This window comes from Miscanthus floridulus, chromosome 12 (assembly GCF_019320115.1).
Source record: "Miscanthus floridulus cultivar M001 chromosome 12, ASM1932011v1, whole genome shotgun sequence".
Lineage (NCBI taxonomy): Eukaryota > Viridiplantae > Streptophyta > Magnoliopsida > Poales > Poaceae > Miscanthus > Miscanthus floridulus.
In genome coordinates this window covers 49,918,912-49,933,972 of record NC_089591.1, presented here as the reverse complement: position 1 = coordinate 49,933,972, position 15,061 = coordinate 49,918,912, and the positions used below count along the sequence as shown (strand labels likewise).

At 46.8% G+C, this 15,061-nt stretch overlaps 2 protein-coding genes across 2 annotated transcripts; both read left to right on the top strand.

Annotated features, from left to right (window-relative positions):
• The first annotated feature begins 8,786 nt into the window (after window positions 1-8,786).
• LOC136497358 (lipoyl synthase, mitochondrial-like) lies at window positions 8,787-11,569 on the top strand. The gene is made up of 4 exons (XM_066493152.1): window positions 8,787-9,317; window positions 9,934-10,145; window positions 10,270-10,649; window positions 11,137-11,569. Exons 1-4 carry the CDS (start codon window positions 8,875-8,877, stop codon window positions 11,257-11,259), a joined length of 1,158 nt encoding a protein of 385 aa, XP_066349249.1. The 5' UTR covers window positions 8,787-8,874; the 3' UTR covers window positions 11,260-11,569.
• Window positions 11,570-12,786: 1,217 nt separating this feature from the next.
• LOC136498233 (uncharacterized) lies at window positions 12,787-13,630 on the top strand. The gene has a single exon (XM_066494179.1). It carries the CDS (start codon window positions 12,882-12,884, stop codon window positions 13,524-13,526), a length of 645 nt encoding a protein of 214 aa, XP_066350276.1. The 5' UTR covers window positions 12,787-12,881; the 3' UTR covers window positions 13,527-13,630.
• The last annotated feature ends 1,431 nt before the right edge of the window (window positions 13,631-15,061 follow it).

The following is a 15,061-nucleotide window of genomic DNA, read 5'->3' as shown; positions in this document are numbered from 1 at the left end:
CCAGAACGGCAGAAGAATACGTCTCATATGATTACGCTTTCCGCGAATCCCATCTTCGACTTCCGCACCAAACAACCAACAAACTCGGGAGATTTAACTTTTTACCATTATAAGAATCGTCACCTCCTGAGATATCACTTCAACGGATGACAATACGATTTTAGCACGCAATGGAGAGAAGAGATACAGAAATGCCACATTTGCACTCGTGGCACGACAGCGCGTGAGTCCACGTCGGATCCGAGGCAGCAAGGGGGTGGCAAATGACCGCGGCTGCCCCTGCCCTCTGCTGCTAACCCAGGCGGGCCACACTCAGTCGCCTCGCCCGGCCCATTTCCCCGCTCGTTCCTCGTTCCTCGTCTTCCCGGTCTCGCCGTAGCCTTCCACCGCCGCCGCCGCCATCCGACGACGCCGCCGCTATCCTCTCCCTCCTTCCTCTCTTAGCTTTCTCGATGGATTGAAGGTACGTGTGGACCGCCATTGTCGCCATCCCGCTCGTTTTATTGCACTGGTTTTGATGGGATTGTAGGTTAGGTTAGGGTTCCTACCAATGATGGTGAAATTGTTCGCCTTCCTTGCTTCGTAGGCCGTTGATGTAGTGGCTTCTGTTGCGGTGGAGATTGAAGGAGACGCAATGGATTGGAGTGGTTGCCCTATTTGGTAAGTTAAACTTTAGTGCACTTCGTCCTCGCTTTAATTTCGGATTGGGAAGATGGTGTGCAGTAGGATAGTGTCTAACAGTTTCATTTGTGTTTCTGTTCGTTATTGTGTCAGGATTGATCCTGGCAACACGTTTAGATTAGTTGTTAAGGTTTCTAAGTATGTTGCTGATGGTGAGTACGGGCAAGTAGAAATGGCACCGTAGGAGCATGAACTATGGCTGGATAGGACTATGCAGTTTTCTCATTCTAAATTTCATGATGAAATGGCCAGTAAGATAATCTAGGGACCTTCACAGAAATTGGATGTTTGGGTGGTTGACAGTGACAGTGAATCTGAATGGAAAGTTAGGAGGGATGAACATTTTGAGCAGCTAATAAAGGATAGATGGGATGACAGGGTAGCTGTGCTTGTAGTCAGCAAACATGCTCAAAGTGCAAATGCTAGCTCTGGTGCTAGGTGTGCATCTGGTGTCACTTCTGCACAAGGCAGTGCTGCTCCTGGTAACGCACAAGGCAGTGCTGCTCTTGGTAATGCACAAGGCAGTGCTGCTCCTAATAATGTAGAAGGCAGTGGTGACACCGGTAGCTCTCCACCTCCATCTTTGCCAGTGGAAGAAGCAGAAGAGGTTGATTGGGCTGAGTTGACTGTATTGGCAGAGCCTAATGAGTATGGAGAGGCCAAGGAAGTTGCTGATGAGGACAAAGTGTATGAAGCAATGGGTTTTAAAGCAGCAGATGAAAGAGTAGATGAAGCAGCTAGGGAAGTTGTGCCTATCCCTACTATGACAGCTGAGATGCAGAGTGATATGGCAGAAGGAGTTGTACCAGTTGATGATCATGTGGGTGAGGAGCCAGTGTTTGATTGGGACAAGGATAATCTAGATATATATGTAGGGGTTTCTTACCCTTCTATGGATGATTTCAGATTAGCTGTGAGACAACATGCAATTGTCAAGGAGTTTGAGCTTCATACTGCACACTCTGATACATCAAGGTTTAGGGGAAACTGTGCTTCTCTTGGATGTTCTTGGATTATTAGAGCTAGAACCCAACACGATGAGAGTGTCAGGGTATTTTTTTATAGATTTGTTTTGTTTCATTTAAACTGTCTGACTGTTATGTTTGTCTGGTTACTTATGTTTGGCTGTTTTGTGCATGTGTAGGTGCAAATAAATCAAGGACAGCATAATTATGCCTCTAGAAGCAGAGTGGTTGGCAGGATGGCCTCACAAGCTTGGGTGGCAGAGAGGGCTATTCCACTACTCAAGAAGAAGCCAAGCATGGGTCCAAAGGAAGTGCAGGAGGAGCTGCAGACCAAATACAAGATTGAGATCCCCTACCAAACTGTAGTGTATGGCAGATAGAGAGCAGCCAACAAGCTTTTTGGTAGACAGACAGAGAGCAGAAGTCACAGAGATATACAAAGATGAAGAAGTGAGGAGGCATGTTGTGTATCTTACAAAGCATATTTGCACCTGTAGAGAATGGCAGGTAACTAGGAAACCATGGCCACATGCACTGGCTGTCATCACCACTGTAACACCCCAGGTGTTTGCCACCAATTAAGCAATGGGTTTGAGCTCAAACATGGCATATTAAGTGACGATGAAGATACCAAGGTCCAACCTATAGAAATGAGCCCCAACCTAAACTTGGATATTGCACCCTTGCTTTACATATAGGCCCTTTTCAAGATATATGCTTGGCTGGTGTTATTGGAATATCTTCATGTGTCTCACATCAATACCCATCTATATTGATCCATGGAAAAGTTTCATGAAGTTTGGAATCAAAAAGTCACATGAAATGATAAGTTATATCCTTATTGGAATGATTTTACTAAGTGCTTGAATTGCACTATTAAGTAAATGGAAATGTAGGTCATCAATCAAACCTTGCAACCTTGTCCAAATGACTCTAGATGAACTCTACAATAAAAGTCATGAAAGGTTCATGTTGAGCAGAAGTCAAGAAAATGCCTCAATCGGTCAATAACTCTAATTTAAGCTTTACGGTGACGATACTTTGACCTATGTTGACCAACTACTTACAGTGCTTGCATGGAGTTGCACCTTTAATAAAAGTTGTAGCTCAGTTTGAGTAGAACAAACTTTGTTTAAAGGTCAAGACCTAGCTCAGTCTCTAACTTAGTCCAACCGAGCCCTCAAATTGGAATCCATTACTACTTTGGAGCTCGAAAAATTTGCTAAGTCCTCAATGGACTGAATGACTGTTTTCAGGTTTCATGTCTCTACATTGAGGAACTAATATCTTGCAAACCGATCCAATCTAGACCATGATCCTTTAAGAAAATTTGTAGTACTCATGTAGCTATAACACATGGTGCAATCAGTTGAACGAATAACGAATCGGTTTAGGAGATATAGGATGGGAAAGATGACATTTCAGTCGAATGTTTGAGGTGGTATTAGAAATTTGAATCCACAGTAGCAGCAGGAATGGTCGACCGTGTACTGGCGCTCAATGCCCCGTGGCCTCTCATGCTCGCCTGCATGCGTGCCGCGTCGCCCAGCTTGTCGATTTGGAGACCCGAGCACTCGCCCCTCTCCCATTCTTCCTCTCGCTCTCTGTCTCCTCTCCCATTCTCTACCGACGCTTGAGTACGTCCGCCATGGCAAATGAGCGGAGCTCCCCACCGCCGCTCGCTTCTTTCTCTTCCTCCACCCTGACTCGCCATCCTCTGCTCGCCCCAAGCCAAGCGCCTCCATCGCTCCTCCCTTGCCTCGCTGCCGTGCACAACTGTGTCCGCCATGGACGCCAGCCAAGCCGAAGCTCGGGCCGCTGCCGCACGAGCACGCGGCCTGGCCGCCGCCGCACGAGCACGCGACCTGGCCGCTGCGCCCTGCCATGGCGCGAGTGGAGCCCAGCCGCGGGCGCGCTGTGGCCACCCGGTTTCGCGCGGCTCGTCCTCACCGCCCGTCGTGCCCCACAGCGTTGCCGCCGTCAGTCTACGCGCAGCCGAGCCGCATGCACACGTGGCCAGCCCTCCACACTCCTCCTCGGGCCGAGCCGAGGGCACCATTGGGTGCACACGGGACCGTACTTGCTCCCCGCCACTCGTCGCCATCGACTGCCGCCTCTCTGGCCGGATTCGGCGAAGTCCAGTGCCTCCTCTGCTCCCAGACCCCGTCAAGGACCTCGCGCAGTAATTCGACAAAAGGAGAGGGCCTTTCTGCAGAACCTGTGACTCATGTGAATAGTGCCGTAAGGACTGGTTTGTAATTATTTTGCAGGAACTTTGGAAATTCATAGTAAATCATAGAAAATTCGTAAAATAGTAAATGAGGACTTTTTGGAATCCTTGTGAAATTGTCTATGCAGTGGATCTATAATATGGTATGTTTTAGTTTAAATATTTTGCGGTAAAAATAGATTTGTGCAGTAAGGTTGTAATGCTAGTTGAATTTGTTATTTTTCATAACTGTAGATCTAGGGCTCCAAATGAAGTGAAATTTTTGTGGCATGCTACTCATGTGATAGTTGATGTGTGGTAAAAATTTCATGAGTATTGGGTGAAGTATGAGTGAGTTATTGGTTTATCTCGCTCTCACATGATTTCTTGCTTTAGCAACTTGTTCTTTTCATAGAGGTTGCTATACATATTCAAATGGAGTAAACTTTGTACAGTAGACTATTGAAAGGATATGTGAGCCACTGTAATTTTTGTAGAATTTATTGTATACTTTTGGTATATGTTCATTAAGTCACCTTATTATCTAAAATAAATTAAGAAATGCTTTAAAAGAATTTATTGGTCATGGACACTAGGTTTTCTAGTGTTCTTTAGTCATGTGTGAAATGTTGGTAAAGTTGGTTTTGCCCAATTATGAATTTGCAACATAAGTCAATAATTATTTTCTTGCCGATGTGGTTTATGGACAGATCTGGGAACTTAGCAAAGTTCTTCATGATAAGGTGCTTTGTTGTGAAACTTGTTTATACAAAAGTTGTAGATAATTTATGTATCTAACTACTGTTAAAATTTGGTATCATTTGGCTGAGTAGTGTTTGAGTTACAACTGTTTAAAGTTAGAATACAGGATTTGTTGCTCTCTATTTTGAATGAACCAGTTTCTGTAAAGGTATAATTTCAACCTACTTAACCTGGGAATCATGCTGTGATGGTTATAGATGAAATGTAGATAATTTCATAAGCTTTTCAAAATGTCTTCTTGCAAGTCATTTGGATTTGTGTAACTCCAGTTATAGCTAAATCTTGTAGCTGCTGTTTGCATGTCCAGAAATTGGCAGATTCCAATTATAGTGTTTGCTGGTATATTGTTAAGTGTGACTTATGCCTTGAATGATGACTGAGTTAGAGCACCTGAGATCTTGGGAAACTTATGTCATGCTTGGTGTTGTCGTCTTGTTTGCCATCTTAGCATGATTGATTGTGTGATGTTTAAGTTAAGCATCGCAAAGTACTTAAGTGTGTTAGTGTAAACTATGCTTGTCTTGCTTGCTATTTTGTGATGCGTCTAATGGTACTATTCTTCATATTTATGCACTTGCATATTGCATCTCATCTAGGTACGCTAGATGCACCACATGAAGGATGAGATGTTGGAGCCAAACCCGAAGACAGTGTTTGATGGATCTATCCCGAAGGTGGAAGGGCTAAGCAAGTGGTAGGACCTATGATATCACCAGGATGGTGCAAGCTAACTGAATTGACTTATGTCGGATCCCAGGCAAGCCCCGGAGCATTCTAAGTCTCCTACTTTATAAAAGCAATTCTTTCTATATACGAGTTATATATTGTTGCATTAAGTTGTAGGAGTTGATTGAAATCGTTGATGCATTTATTACTATCCTTGCCTACCTTACTACCTTATTACCCTGTTAGGTCGGGATCGAATAACTGCTTAGCCTTGCTTAGACCGGTAGCGATCGGTGATATCCGGTCACCTACATTATAGGTGGTTACTGGAAGAGTTTAGCTATGGAAAGAATGATATCCTGGAATTAACCATGTGTGATGGATAATTGGAGACCGGACAAAAAAAGTTGGAGGCAACTAGACAGGGTTCTGGGGTGCTGTTAGTTTCCGTCTGTGTCGATTAAGGACCGACCGTTGTTGGGCCTCGAGTCATGTTGAACGCATGCCTTACATTTAGCTGGCCGGATAAAGTACCTTTCGACCATGAAGCTGGGAGATTATTCGGGTCGAGTAGATTGCCCGCAGCGCACTGTGCCGGAGCAGGTGTGGTAGGACACGGGGGCGAGATGATAAGACCAAAGTGCAGTCGGTCGGCCCCCGGGTACATGTGGTTCCTGGCAAACTCGAGATACCTGGATAGTTGACTCAGTGATCAATACCTCACTTTAGCGGGGGAGTGAGGTTTGTGTAAGAAATAAATCACCAGCTGGTTAGGAATCGATTCGAATCGCCATCACTCCTGGATAGTGAGCACTTGACTCGAGTTACGGCATTGTAGTAATTATTATGGAACAAGGATGGTTATCTGGATGGTATGGGATATGCTAAATCTAAATTGGTAACTGGATGTTATTGGTTAATCAAGTGATTGCTATAGTACAAGTGCTTACCTAGATGGATAGGTCATAATAAAGATGATGCAAAGTACTTAAAATGATTTCTTCATGATAGCTTATGCTTTTCGCAAACGAGTCAGCTAGCCCACTAAAGAAAGCCTTGCATAATCCTTGGTGTCACTTTATTTTTGGTTTACGATGGGTAAGTCTGACTGAGTACATTCGAGTACTCAGGGTTTATCCCACCATGTTGTAGGTGAAGTTTTCGGCATGTTGAAGATGGTAGCTAACCGCCTATGGGGCTCGGTGATTCTATACTTACTTCTTATCTATATGCTTTTGTCGGATGATGTCACTTATGCTAGCAATATATTTAGAACTTATATTAATGTAATCATTTGAAAGCTATGTTGTTTTCACTAAGCGGTTTTGAAACCCAAACTGATACTTTTATTTGTGAACCCATTTGTAATATTATTTCCGCTGCAACCCTGTGTATGTGATGTGTATTTGCTTAATCACGCGATCTTGGTTGTGATGTTGATTTACCGAGGTCTTTCGGGATACTCGGCGGACTACCGGGTTTATATGAGTGAAAGTATGGGTGTGTCAACGTGTTAGCGGGGACAACCGTACTTGATCTTGTATAAATTGGGCGGTTCTGTCACAACCACTATGAGGCAGCCCCAAACGAACCTATATGTGGACAAATACTACTCTGTTAAGAAGTTTTAGGCTACCTAGCATGGTATTATTCCAAACATCACTGACAGGGACCAATGGCCTAAGGTTGACAAGGGTTTCAAGTTGTTGCCACCACTATCCAAGAAGAAAAAACAACCAGGCAGATTGAAGAAGAGCAGGTACCTATCTCCAACTGAAAGAACTAGAAAAAGAACTAGGCAGGTAAAATGTACTGGCTGTGGTGAGTATGGCCACAGAAGTGGTAGCTGGAGGTGTGCACTGACAGGGACAAAGAAAAGGTAAATATTGAATTGTTATCTTATTTCAACAAATAAGCAACAACTAAGCAACAACTGTGGTGTTTATTTACAGGAAGAGGACCAAGAAGACAGCACCTAGACCAGGCAGAAAGAAGGCCAAGGACCAGCCACCAACAGACCAAGGAACACCAAGGACAAGAGCAGCAATGGCTAGAGAGGCAGCTGCAAAGGCAGCAAGAGAGGCTACAGAAGCAGCAGATAAGGCTGCTGCTACAGCAAAAGCAGCAGAACAAGCAGAGATGCATCTCCTGGATGTGCCACCACTAGAGACAATTCCACCATCAAGCCCAAGAACACCTCCAAGCCTTGATTTACAAATTGTAAATCAGATTGAAGACATGCCTGCTGATGGTGCTCCAAGGAAGAGTCCAGGAAAGAAGACTCTATCAAAGAAAGGGAAGAAAAAGTAAAACACCTGAACATGTAATGTGTTTTATGTGGCCACAAGACTATGTAATGTGTGGCCTTAAGCTACTGTGATGTAATGTGTGGACTTAAGCTACCTGTTATGGTTTCTATTAAGTTATGTGCCACTTGAAACCCTTGTGCTACCTCTGTGAATTATGTGTGGCCTTAAGCAACCTGTTATGTGTGGCCTTAAGCTACCTCTGTGAATTATGTGTCAATTCATCATTTCAGTTTCAGTCATCCATCAGTTTTAGTCATTCATCCAGCCAATAAAATTATGGGGACAACATTTTTCAGTTTCATTCATCCATTACTTCATTACGGCATACATCACTACACACCCAAAGACAACACATACAACACAAGCAATGAACATGTTCATCTTCAACATCACTTTCTCCAGCTTGAGCTCCAATTCCTTCCTCTGCTGCTTGTCACCATCTGGACTCCCCACTGAAGCTTCTTCTTCCACCACCTCTGCCCAGTTCGATGGCCGAACAATGACGATGCCGAGATCCTTCAAATGCTGGAAGTACTGCTTCTCGAATCGATAGTACCCACACAACTTGGGGAACTAAAAAAAATGACACAAATTAGAACCCTAATTGTGCTAATTTAGGAAAATCCAGGAGACCACTCACCCCATTCCTTGCACACTTGAAGTGCAGACGGCCATGATTCTCACTGCTCTTCTTGGTCCGCCCTTCCACCACTCGAGCAAGATGGCAATCCGGGCAAGGGATCAACGGGAAACCGCTGAGCTCACCAATGGGATCGAGACCGACCAAGGCAATGCGGGTGCTCGGGCCACCGTGAAGCCTGCTCCTCGCCCGTCCACCTCCAGACGACTCCGAGTAATGCTCCATCGAGAAAGTTGGGAGAGGAAGGAGGGAGAGGAAGGCGGCGGCGGCGGAGGGCTATGGCGAGACCGGGAAGATGAAGAACGAGGAACGGGCGGGAAAATGGGCCAGGTGAGGCGACTAAGTGCGGCCCGCCTGGGTTAGCAGCAGAGGGCAGGGGCAGTAGCGGTCATTTGCCACCCCCTTGCTGCCTTGGATCCGACGTGGACTCACGCGCTGTCGTGTCACGAGTGTAAATATGGTATTTCTATATCTCTTCTCTGCGTGCTAGAATCGTATTGCCGTCCGTTGAAGTGAGATCTCAGGAGGTGACGATTCTTGTAATGGTAAAAAGTTAAATCGCCCAACAAACTCCATCTCGCCTGACTATCCCCACCGCTCCCGTCCGCACCAATCGCTGCCGCCGCCGCCGCAGCAGCAGCCATGCACGGCCGCCGGCACGCCGCGGCGTCCCTAGCCCGGGCCCTGACCCAGGCGCCCTCCCGCTCCATCTCCTCCACCCCGTCTCTCCTCCAAACCCTCGACCCCTCAGTGCCGTCGCCGTCGCCTCCCGCCGCGGAACCAGGGCGGCTCGCGGAGCTGCGGCGGCGGCTGCAGGCGGACGCGCCGTCGCTGGGCGACTTCACGTACTCGGTGGAGGTGGGGACGCTGCAACGCCCGCTGCCCAAGCCCAAGTGGATGAAGGAGACCGTGCCCGGCGGCGCCAAGTACGCGGCCATCAAGGCCAAGCTGCGGGAGCTGAAGCTGCACACCGTCTGCGAGGAGGCCCGGTGCCCCAACCTCGGCGAGTGCTGGTCCGGCGGCGAGACCGGCACTGCCACCGCCACAATCATGATCCTTGGGGACACCTGCACGCGCGGCTGCAGGTAGGAGATTCGTCGTGCTCATTTTTCTGCTTTGTTTGTGGTACCGTGGACGGATGCTTAGATGTTTAGGCGTGCGATCTGAGACCTTATTGCGTCGTGTTTGGATTCAATATACTAGAAATTAGAATGTGCTCTTCACTTGCTTCTGTATGATAGACATTTAGACTAACATGCTGCAGTTATCTTGATTCATGAGCTGTTTGAATTCATATAATCTGATTTTGCATCCTCATATGGTTTCTTCTGGATTTTTAGGCACTTTTATACTGCTCTAGCTGTTGCGTCGCAAGAATGTTCTCGATATCTAAATTTACAAATTCATAGACGCCACTGTGTAGTTCTATCTAGTGATGGAGCGATGAGAACGGATGCTTTTATGTATGAAGCAATTCTGTATAAAATATGCTTATTCTATTGTGTGTGCGATGCCCATTTTCGGGTACCTGCAGGTTTTGTTGCTTAGGCCACATAGTTTTAGCCGCTTCATCAATAGTTTTGTTTTGTGTAAACCTGCATAGCAAGGATGTTTGTTGTTTCTGATGTGGAATTCACCTTTTGAAGAAATGAACTTAAGGCCCATAGTTGCTTATGAATTTGAGAAATTACTGTTTTGCAGATTCTGTAATGTCAAGACATCTCGAACACCTCCTCCACCGGATCCTGATGAGCCTTCCAATGTTGCTCAAGCTATTGCCTCATGGGGCCTTGAATATATAGTTATCACAAGTGTTGACCGGGATGATCTACCTGATCAGGGCAGTGGTCACTTTGCTGAAACAGTACAAAAGTTGAAGGCTTTGAAGCCAGAAATGCTTATTGAAGCACTCGGTAAGAGTCATGTTCCTCACCATATGCTTGGTTACTTGCATGTTAGCATGGAGTTGATCATCGGCCCTGTCAAATCAGTGCATTAACCATTCCATATTCTGTACCCTTACTACTAATTTTACAGTACCTGATTTCCGTGGAGATCCAAGCTGTGTAGAGAAGGTTGCAACTTCTGGATTGCATGTTTTTGCGCACAATATTGAAACTGTGGAAGAGCTTCAAAGAAATGTCAGAGACTACCGTGCAAATTTCAAACAATCTATTGATGTTCTGAAAATGGCAAAAGAGTATGGTCCTCCTGGTACCCTTACAAAGACATCAATAATGCTGGGTTGCGGGGAGACTCCAGATCAGGTTATTAGCACCATGAAAAAAGTGCGGGCTGCTGGTGTTGATGTTATAACATTTGGCCAGTACATGAGGCCATCAAAACGTCACATGCCTGTTTCTGAGTATGTTACGCCTGAAGCTTTCGAGAAGTACCAGGCCCTTGGTGTTGAAATGGTATGCCTATCTTTCCCGAATGTGTGCTTTGATTTTTACATTGTATGAGGCATTTAGAGCCAGCCGCATTCCTTTGATACATCCTATGCACGAGAAGCCTATTATCAACCATAATACTAAATTTCACAGTATATACAAAATGAATATGATTATGGACTCTGATGCCTCTTTGCTGATTATTAAACATCATTGTTTGGCAATTTGGAATGCTGCAAAATGAAGAATTGTCAATAGAACGTTCATTCCTTCTGTGATTATATCTTGGTAATCCAAACTTAGTTGTGCTAGCGAAACAAGGTTCTAGAAACTTGCATTTTCACTTATGCTGCAGCATTGATTCATTTGCAGACTTGATTACTGCCATTGTTCTTATTAGTTCCCAGAATTTCTCATGGTTAATGAGCTTCATGCACACTGTCGTTTTCAGCATTGCTCATATTTAACTGGGGTGCTGACAAAATGACCCAATCTTTGTTGTAAATGGCAGGGGTTCCGCTATGTTGCATCTGGGCCAATGGTTCGATCCTCCTACAAGGCAGGTGAATTCTACATCAAAGCTATGATTGACGCCGATCGAGCAAAGGCAACCCCTGCAGATTCAAGTGCATAATTGACAGTACCTCCACCCCTTGACTTTGCTGTGTTGCAAATAAGCTCCTCAACTGCTTTGTAGTCAGAGAGACATGTCGATTTATGCGATGATTCCAACCACACATTCATTTTTTTTTTTTTTTTTTTGTTATAGAATAACTCCGGCTCCTTGGTGCCATTCCCAATTTCCCATTCAGGCTTTGTCATCCCTCTCAAGTTCAAAAATCAAAATTATTTGTTGTAACAGTATACTTAGGCGATCTCCTCCCTTTTTGTTTTACCCGTACAGTGAGAATGTGAATACAGCAGGGCTTGTACTTTTTGTGTCATTGGTAGACCCAACCTGCTGCGGATCGTAACAGAGACGGAGCTTGCGGTTGCGGGTATGTAGTGCGGAAATCCTGAGACACTCTCCTCTGATGTGGCTGGGAGCCAACTTGACCATCTTTTTTGCGTGGTCAACGATACAACATGGCAAAGCAAGGCGCTGCCACAGGCTCGTCCATGAATGATTGTGAGTATATGGTTGAGCATTCATCAGATGGGCCCAGTGGAGAAAGGAGCTGACCAGTGCTGCAATAATGCTAAGAGCATGTAGTGAGATGCGGTGTTGCTCCTAATTGAACTTGTCGACACATCCCATTCCAGGTGTGTGTAGTGTAGGCACCCCCCACCATTTTCTCCGGCCACTGATGCAGGCAGTGGATTTGGGTCAACCGAGCACTACAAACAACGCTCGCCCTCACATCACACTACCGGAGATCTCTGAGCACGAATCGCCGATAGAACACGTTTAACAATACCTCCAGAGTGGGGGAAAAGCGGGCAGGCAGGCTGCGTCTAATTAACCGGCGCGCGGGCTAGTAAACTAGGCACGCGTGAGCATCGATCCGAGGTGTAATACAACTAGCACCCGCGCCCGGCGTCCTCATCTAGCTATCCGTCCGAATCCCATGCATGCAGACGTGCGCAACGCAACGGGCCATGCTTTGCTTTCCCAATTTCCCCGCGCGTCGACGTCGATGGCCGCCTCCCTTCGCCTTGGGCAAATCAAAAGCGGTCGCGCCAATATTAAACAAGCTGGACGACGACCAATCAAATATAAGAAGCAACCGCATGTGCTCAAGTGGAAGGAGGGGAAAAGCGTTCGCCTTCGCCCCGGCTGCTGCCCTCGTTCGAGAACCCACATAATTAACCCACTAATCAACCATATCAGCCTCGCCATTTGACGCGACGACGCACATCCTTATCTAGTTATCTGCCCATCATCATCCGCTCATCGATCGCCGCCGGTCACTAATAATCACTCTTGTGCCTCCTCTATGGCCAAACCACCCTTGACACGCCCAAGGGTTCACGCGGCCGGGGATCAATCAAGGCCAACCTCCACTAGAAAGTTGATGACTCGGCTGGCTCCATCGATCGGTCGGTCCCTCGGGAAAGCGAGGGCCGTTTCCACGAGCACAAGAGCACTGGCGTCCGCGGCCCGCCTAGCTATATATCGGAGCCTGCACAAGCAATTCTCTCTACACATGAGCTCAGCCCAGCGGCGCTAACACGAACCGCAGCTGAGTCAACCAGCTGTAGTAGTGCTGCGTTCCAGTTAACTTACTGCAAGAAGCGCAAGGCGCGAGTGCGCTGATGGCAAGATTGAGGGTGCAGCCGCCGAGCCTCGAGCTCGGCGTCAGGGTCGTCAGGGTGGATGGCCTAGAGCAGGAGCAGCTGGAGGAGCGCGGCGGCAGCCTCTTCCTGAGGTACTACGTCCCCGCCGGGGACGGGCGGCGGCGGCTTCGCGTGGACACGCGGGAGGTCCCGTGCGCCGGGGCCGACTTGCGCTGGGGCGAGCTCGCGCGCTTCGAGCACTGGGGTGGACAGCCCACTACTGCAGCCGGGGGAATAGTGTTCGAGCTGCGGTGGAGGCCGCGGCCGTCGTCCTCGTCTGGGCTGGTGGCAGCGCTACTGGGCGCCGGCGGAGCACGGTTGAGGCCGTCGTCGCGGGTGCTGGCGCGGGCCGAGCTCCCGTGGGCCGACGTGTCGTCGTCGTCGTCGCAGCCGGCGGAGAGGTGGCTGGCGCTCTCGCAGGTGGGCCGCGAGCTGGGCGGGTGCAAGGCGCCTAAGCTGCTGGTCGAGGTCAAGGCTGTCCACGCCGCCGTTGCTGGCACGGAGAGGACATCCGGTGGCGGCATGACCCAGTGCTGCCGTGCTGCCCAGCGCTGCGGCCAGTGCGGGTGGGTTGGGAGCGAGGAGGACATGTTCCTCGCAGCAACGTTCAGTCAGCAGCACTAGATAGGCCGTCTCAATTGTCAATTCTCACAGCAAAATTAACAACTACGGTACTTCGGACACGCCCATGTCAGGATACATATATAAAGAAAACTATTAGTTGTGTAGCCCCTGCTCCAAATTTTGAGAATTGAGATAATTGATTGAATGGTTTGCGTCCCTCTCTGTGGCTTAGCTATTATTGTACCAATCCAAATTACAACAGTTAAAAAGAGATGTCGTACACTGGAGAGCATGCTTTACTGTCTACTAGAAATTTTTTAATACATTGTAGGTAGCCTTGATCAATTATGAACACTATTTTATATTACCCTTGTGTTGCTATTTGATTGAAAATGGATCAAACTTAAATAAAATGAACATGATTACAATATTTTTAAAATCATCAGTATAAATGTAAGATTTAGGTACGATAATGGTTACATTAGTGGGTGGCTACCAAATGATAGAACTGTTGCCCCAAGCTCCTTGGCTACAAATGATAGAGTTCTTGTACTATCTAGGCGTAGATCTAGTGGGTAAAACATAACTTAAATAGAACTTGATGATGATGTACATCATCTCGAGTCTCCAGTCACAACCATGGCACCGCCGACGAGGTAGCATTGACGTCGGTAAAGGTCAGTGGAGCTTCCCGTCGCTTACAGCACATCTTTCTAGATCGGACTAGGGCTAGGACATGGTGGGCCGCTGGCGGCTGCAGTGAACCTCGTGTCTCGAGCCCCAGCTCACACCTCCTTTACATAGCGCTGCACGACGGGGTCCCACCAGCCAGGAGAGCGGCTGGGCACCCCTAATCAGGGTGCGAGTCAAGAGCCCAATTGGCCGTTGGGCCAAATTGGTGGAGATCAACTTAACATTCTCCCCCTTGATCTCACCTTTATGTCTTATACTTAACTTACTTTATCTTTTTCCTATTTCATCACATATCAGTGCATAGAGCGTGCCTCATCGTCACGGTCAGTTGCATTAGATTTAACAGCTACAATGCACCTCTCTGTTTTGAAACAGATTCTCAACTGGGCCCTCACAATCCAGAAATCATAGGCTTTCCCGTAAACCCATGTCGACTGTGTGTTCTCTAAACTCACTGGGTGGTAAGCCTTTGATAAGCAGACCCGCAAGTACTTACTCGGTACTTATGTGCTCAATGCTTTCAAAATGATTCTGGATTTTCTCCTTTACAACATATAACTTAGTGTCAATGTGTTTGGCAGCACACTTGACCTGTTGTTTTAGGAGTTAACTTAATTTAAATGGTTATTGCTGTTGTCTACCATTGTTAAATCCGGTATAAATTCCCTTAACCTCCTTTTGCTTATTTCTTAAGCCTCATGTCAAGCTATACTATGGTATGCATCACTGATGACACCACAACTGTTTCTTTGGAGCTTTTTCACAATAATACTCTAATTGCGAGTGTTAGCAACTACTGTGGATTTTACTACACATCTCGCTACCCTCAACTATTTGAGAGTACTTGTTCTTTCTTACTCAGCATGATGCCTATGATACTTTGTAAAATTGCAAGACATTCT

Coding starts and splice junctions, on each gene's coding strand:
- LOC136497358 (XM_066493152.1), top strand. CDS start 8,875: ATGCACGGCCGCCGGCACGCCGCGGCGTCCCTAGCCCGGGCCCTGACC. Junction 9,318..9,933: donor ACCTGCACGCGCGGCTGCAG/GTAGGAGATTCG, acceptor ACTGTTTTGCAG/ATTCTGTAATGTCAAGACAT. Junction 10,650..11,136: donor AGGCCCTTGGTGTTGAAATG/GTATGCCTATCT, acceptor TGTAAATGGCAG/GGGTTCCGCTATGTTGCATC.
- LOC136498233 (XM_066494179.1), top strand. CDS start 12,882: ATGGCAAGATTGAGGGTGCAGCCGCCGAGCCTCGAGCTCGGCGTCAGG.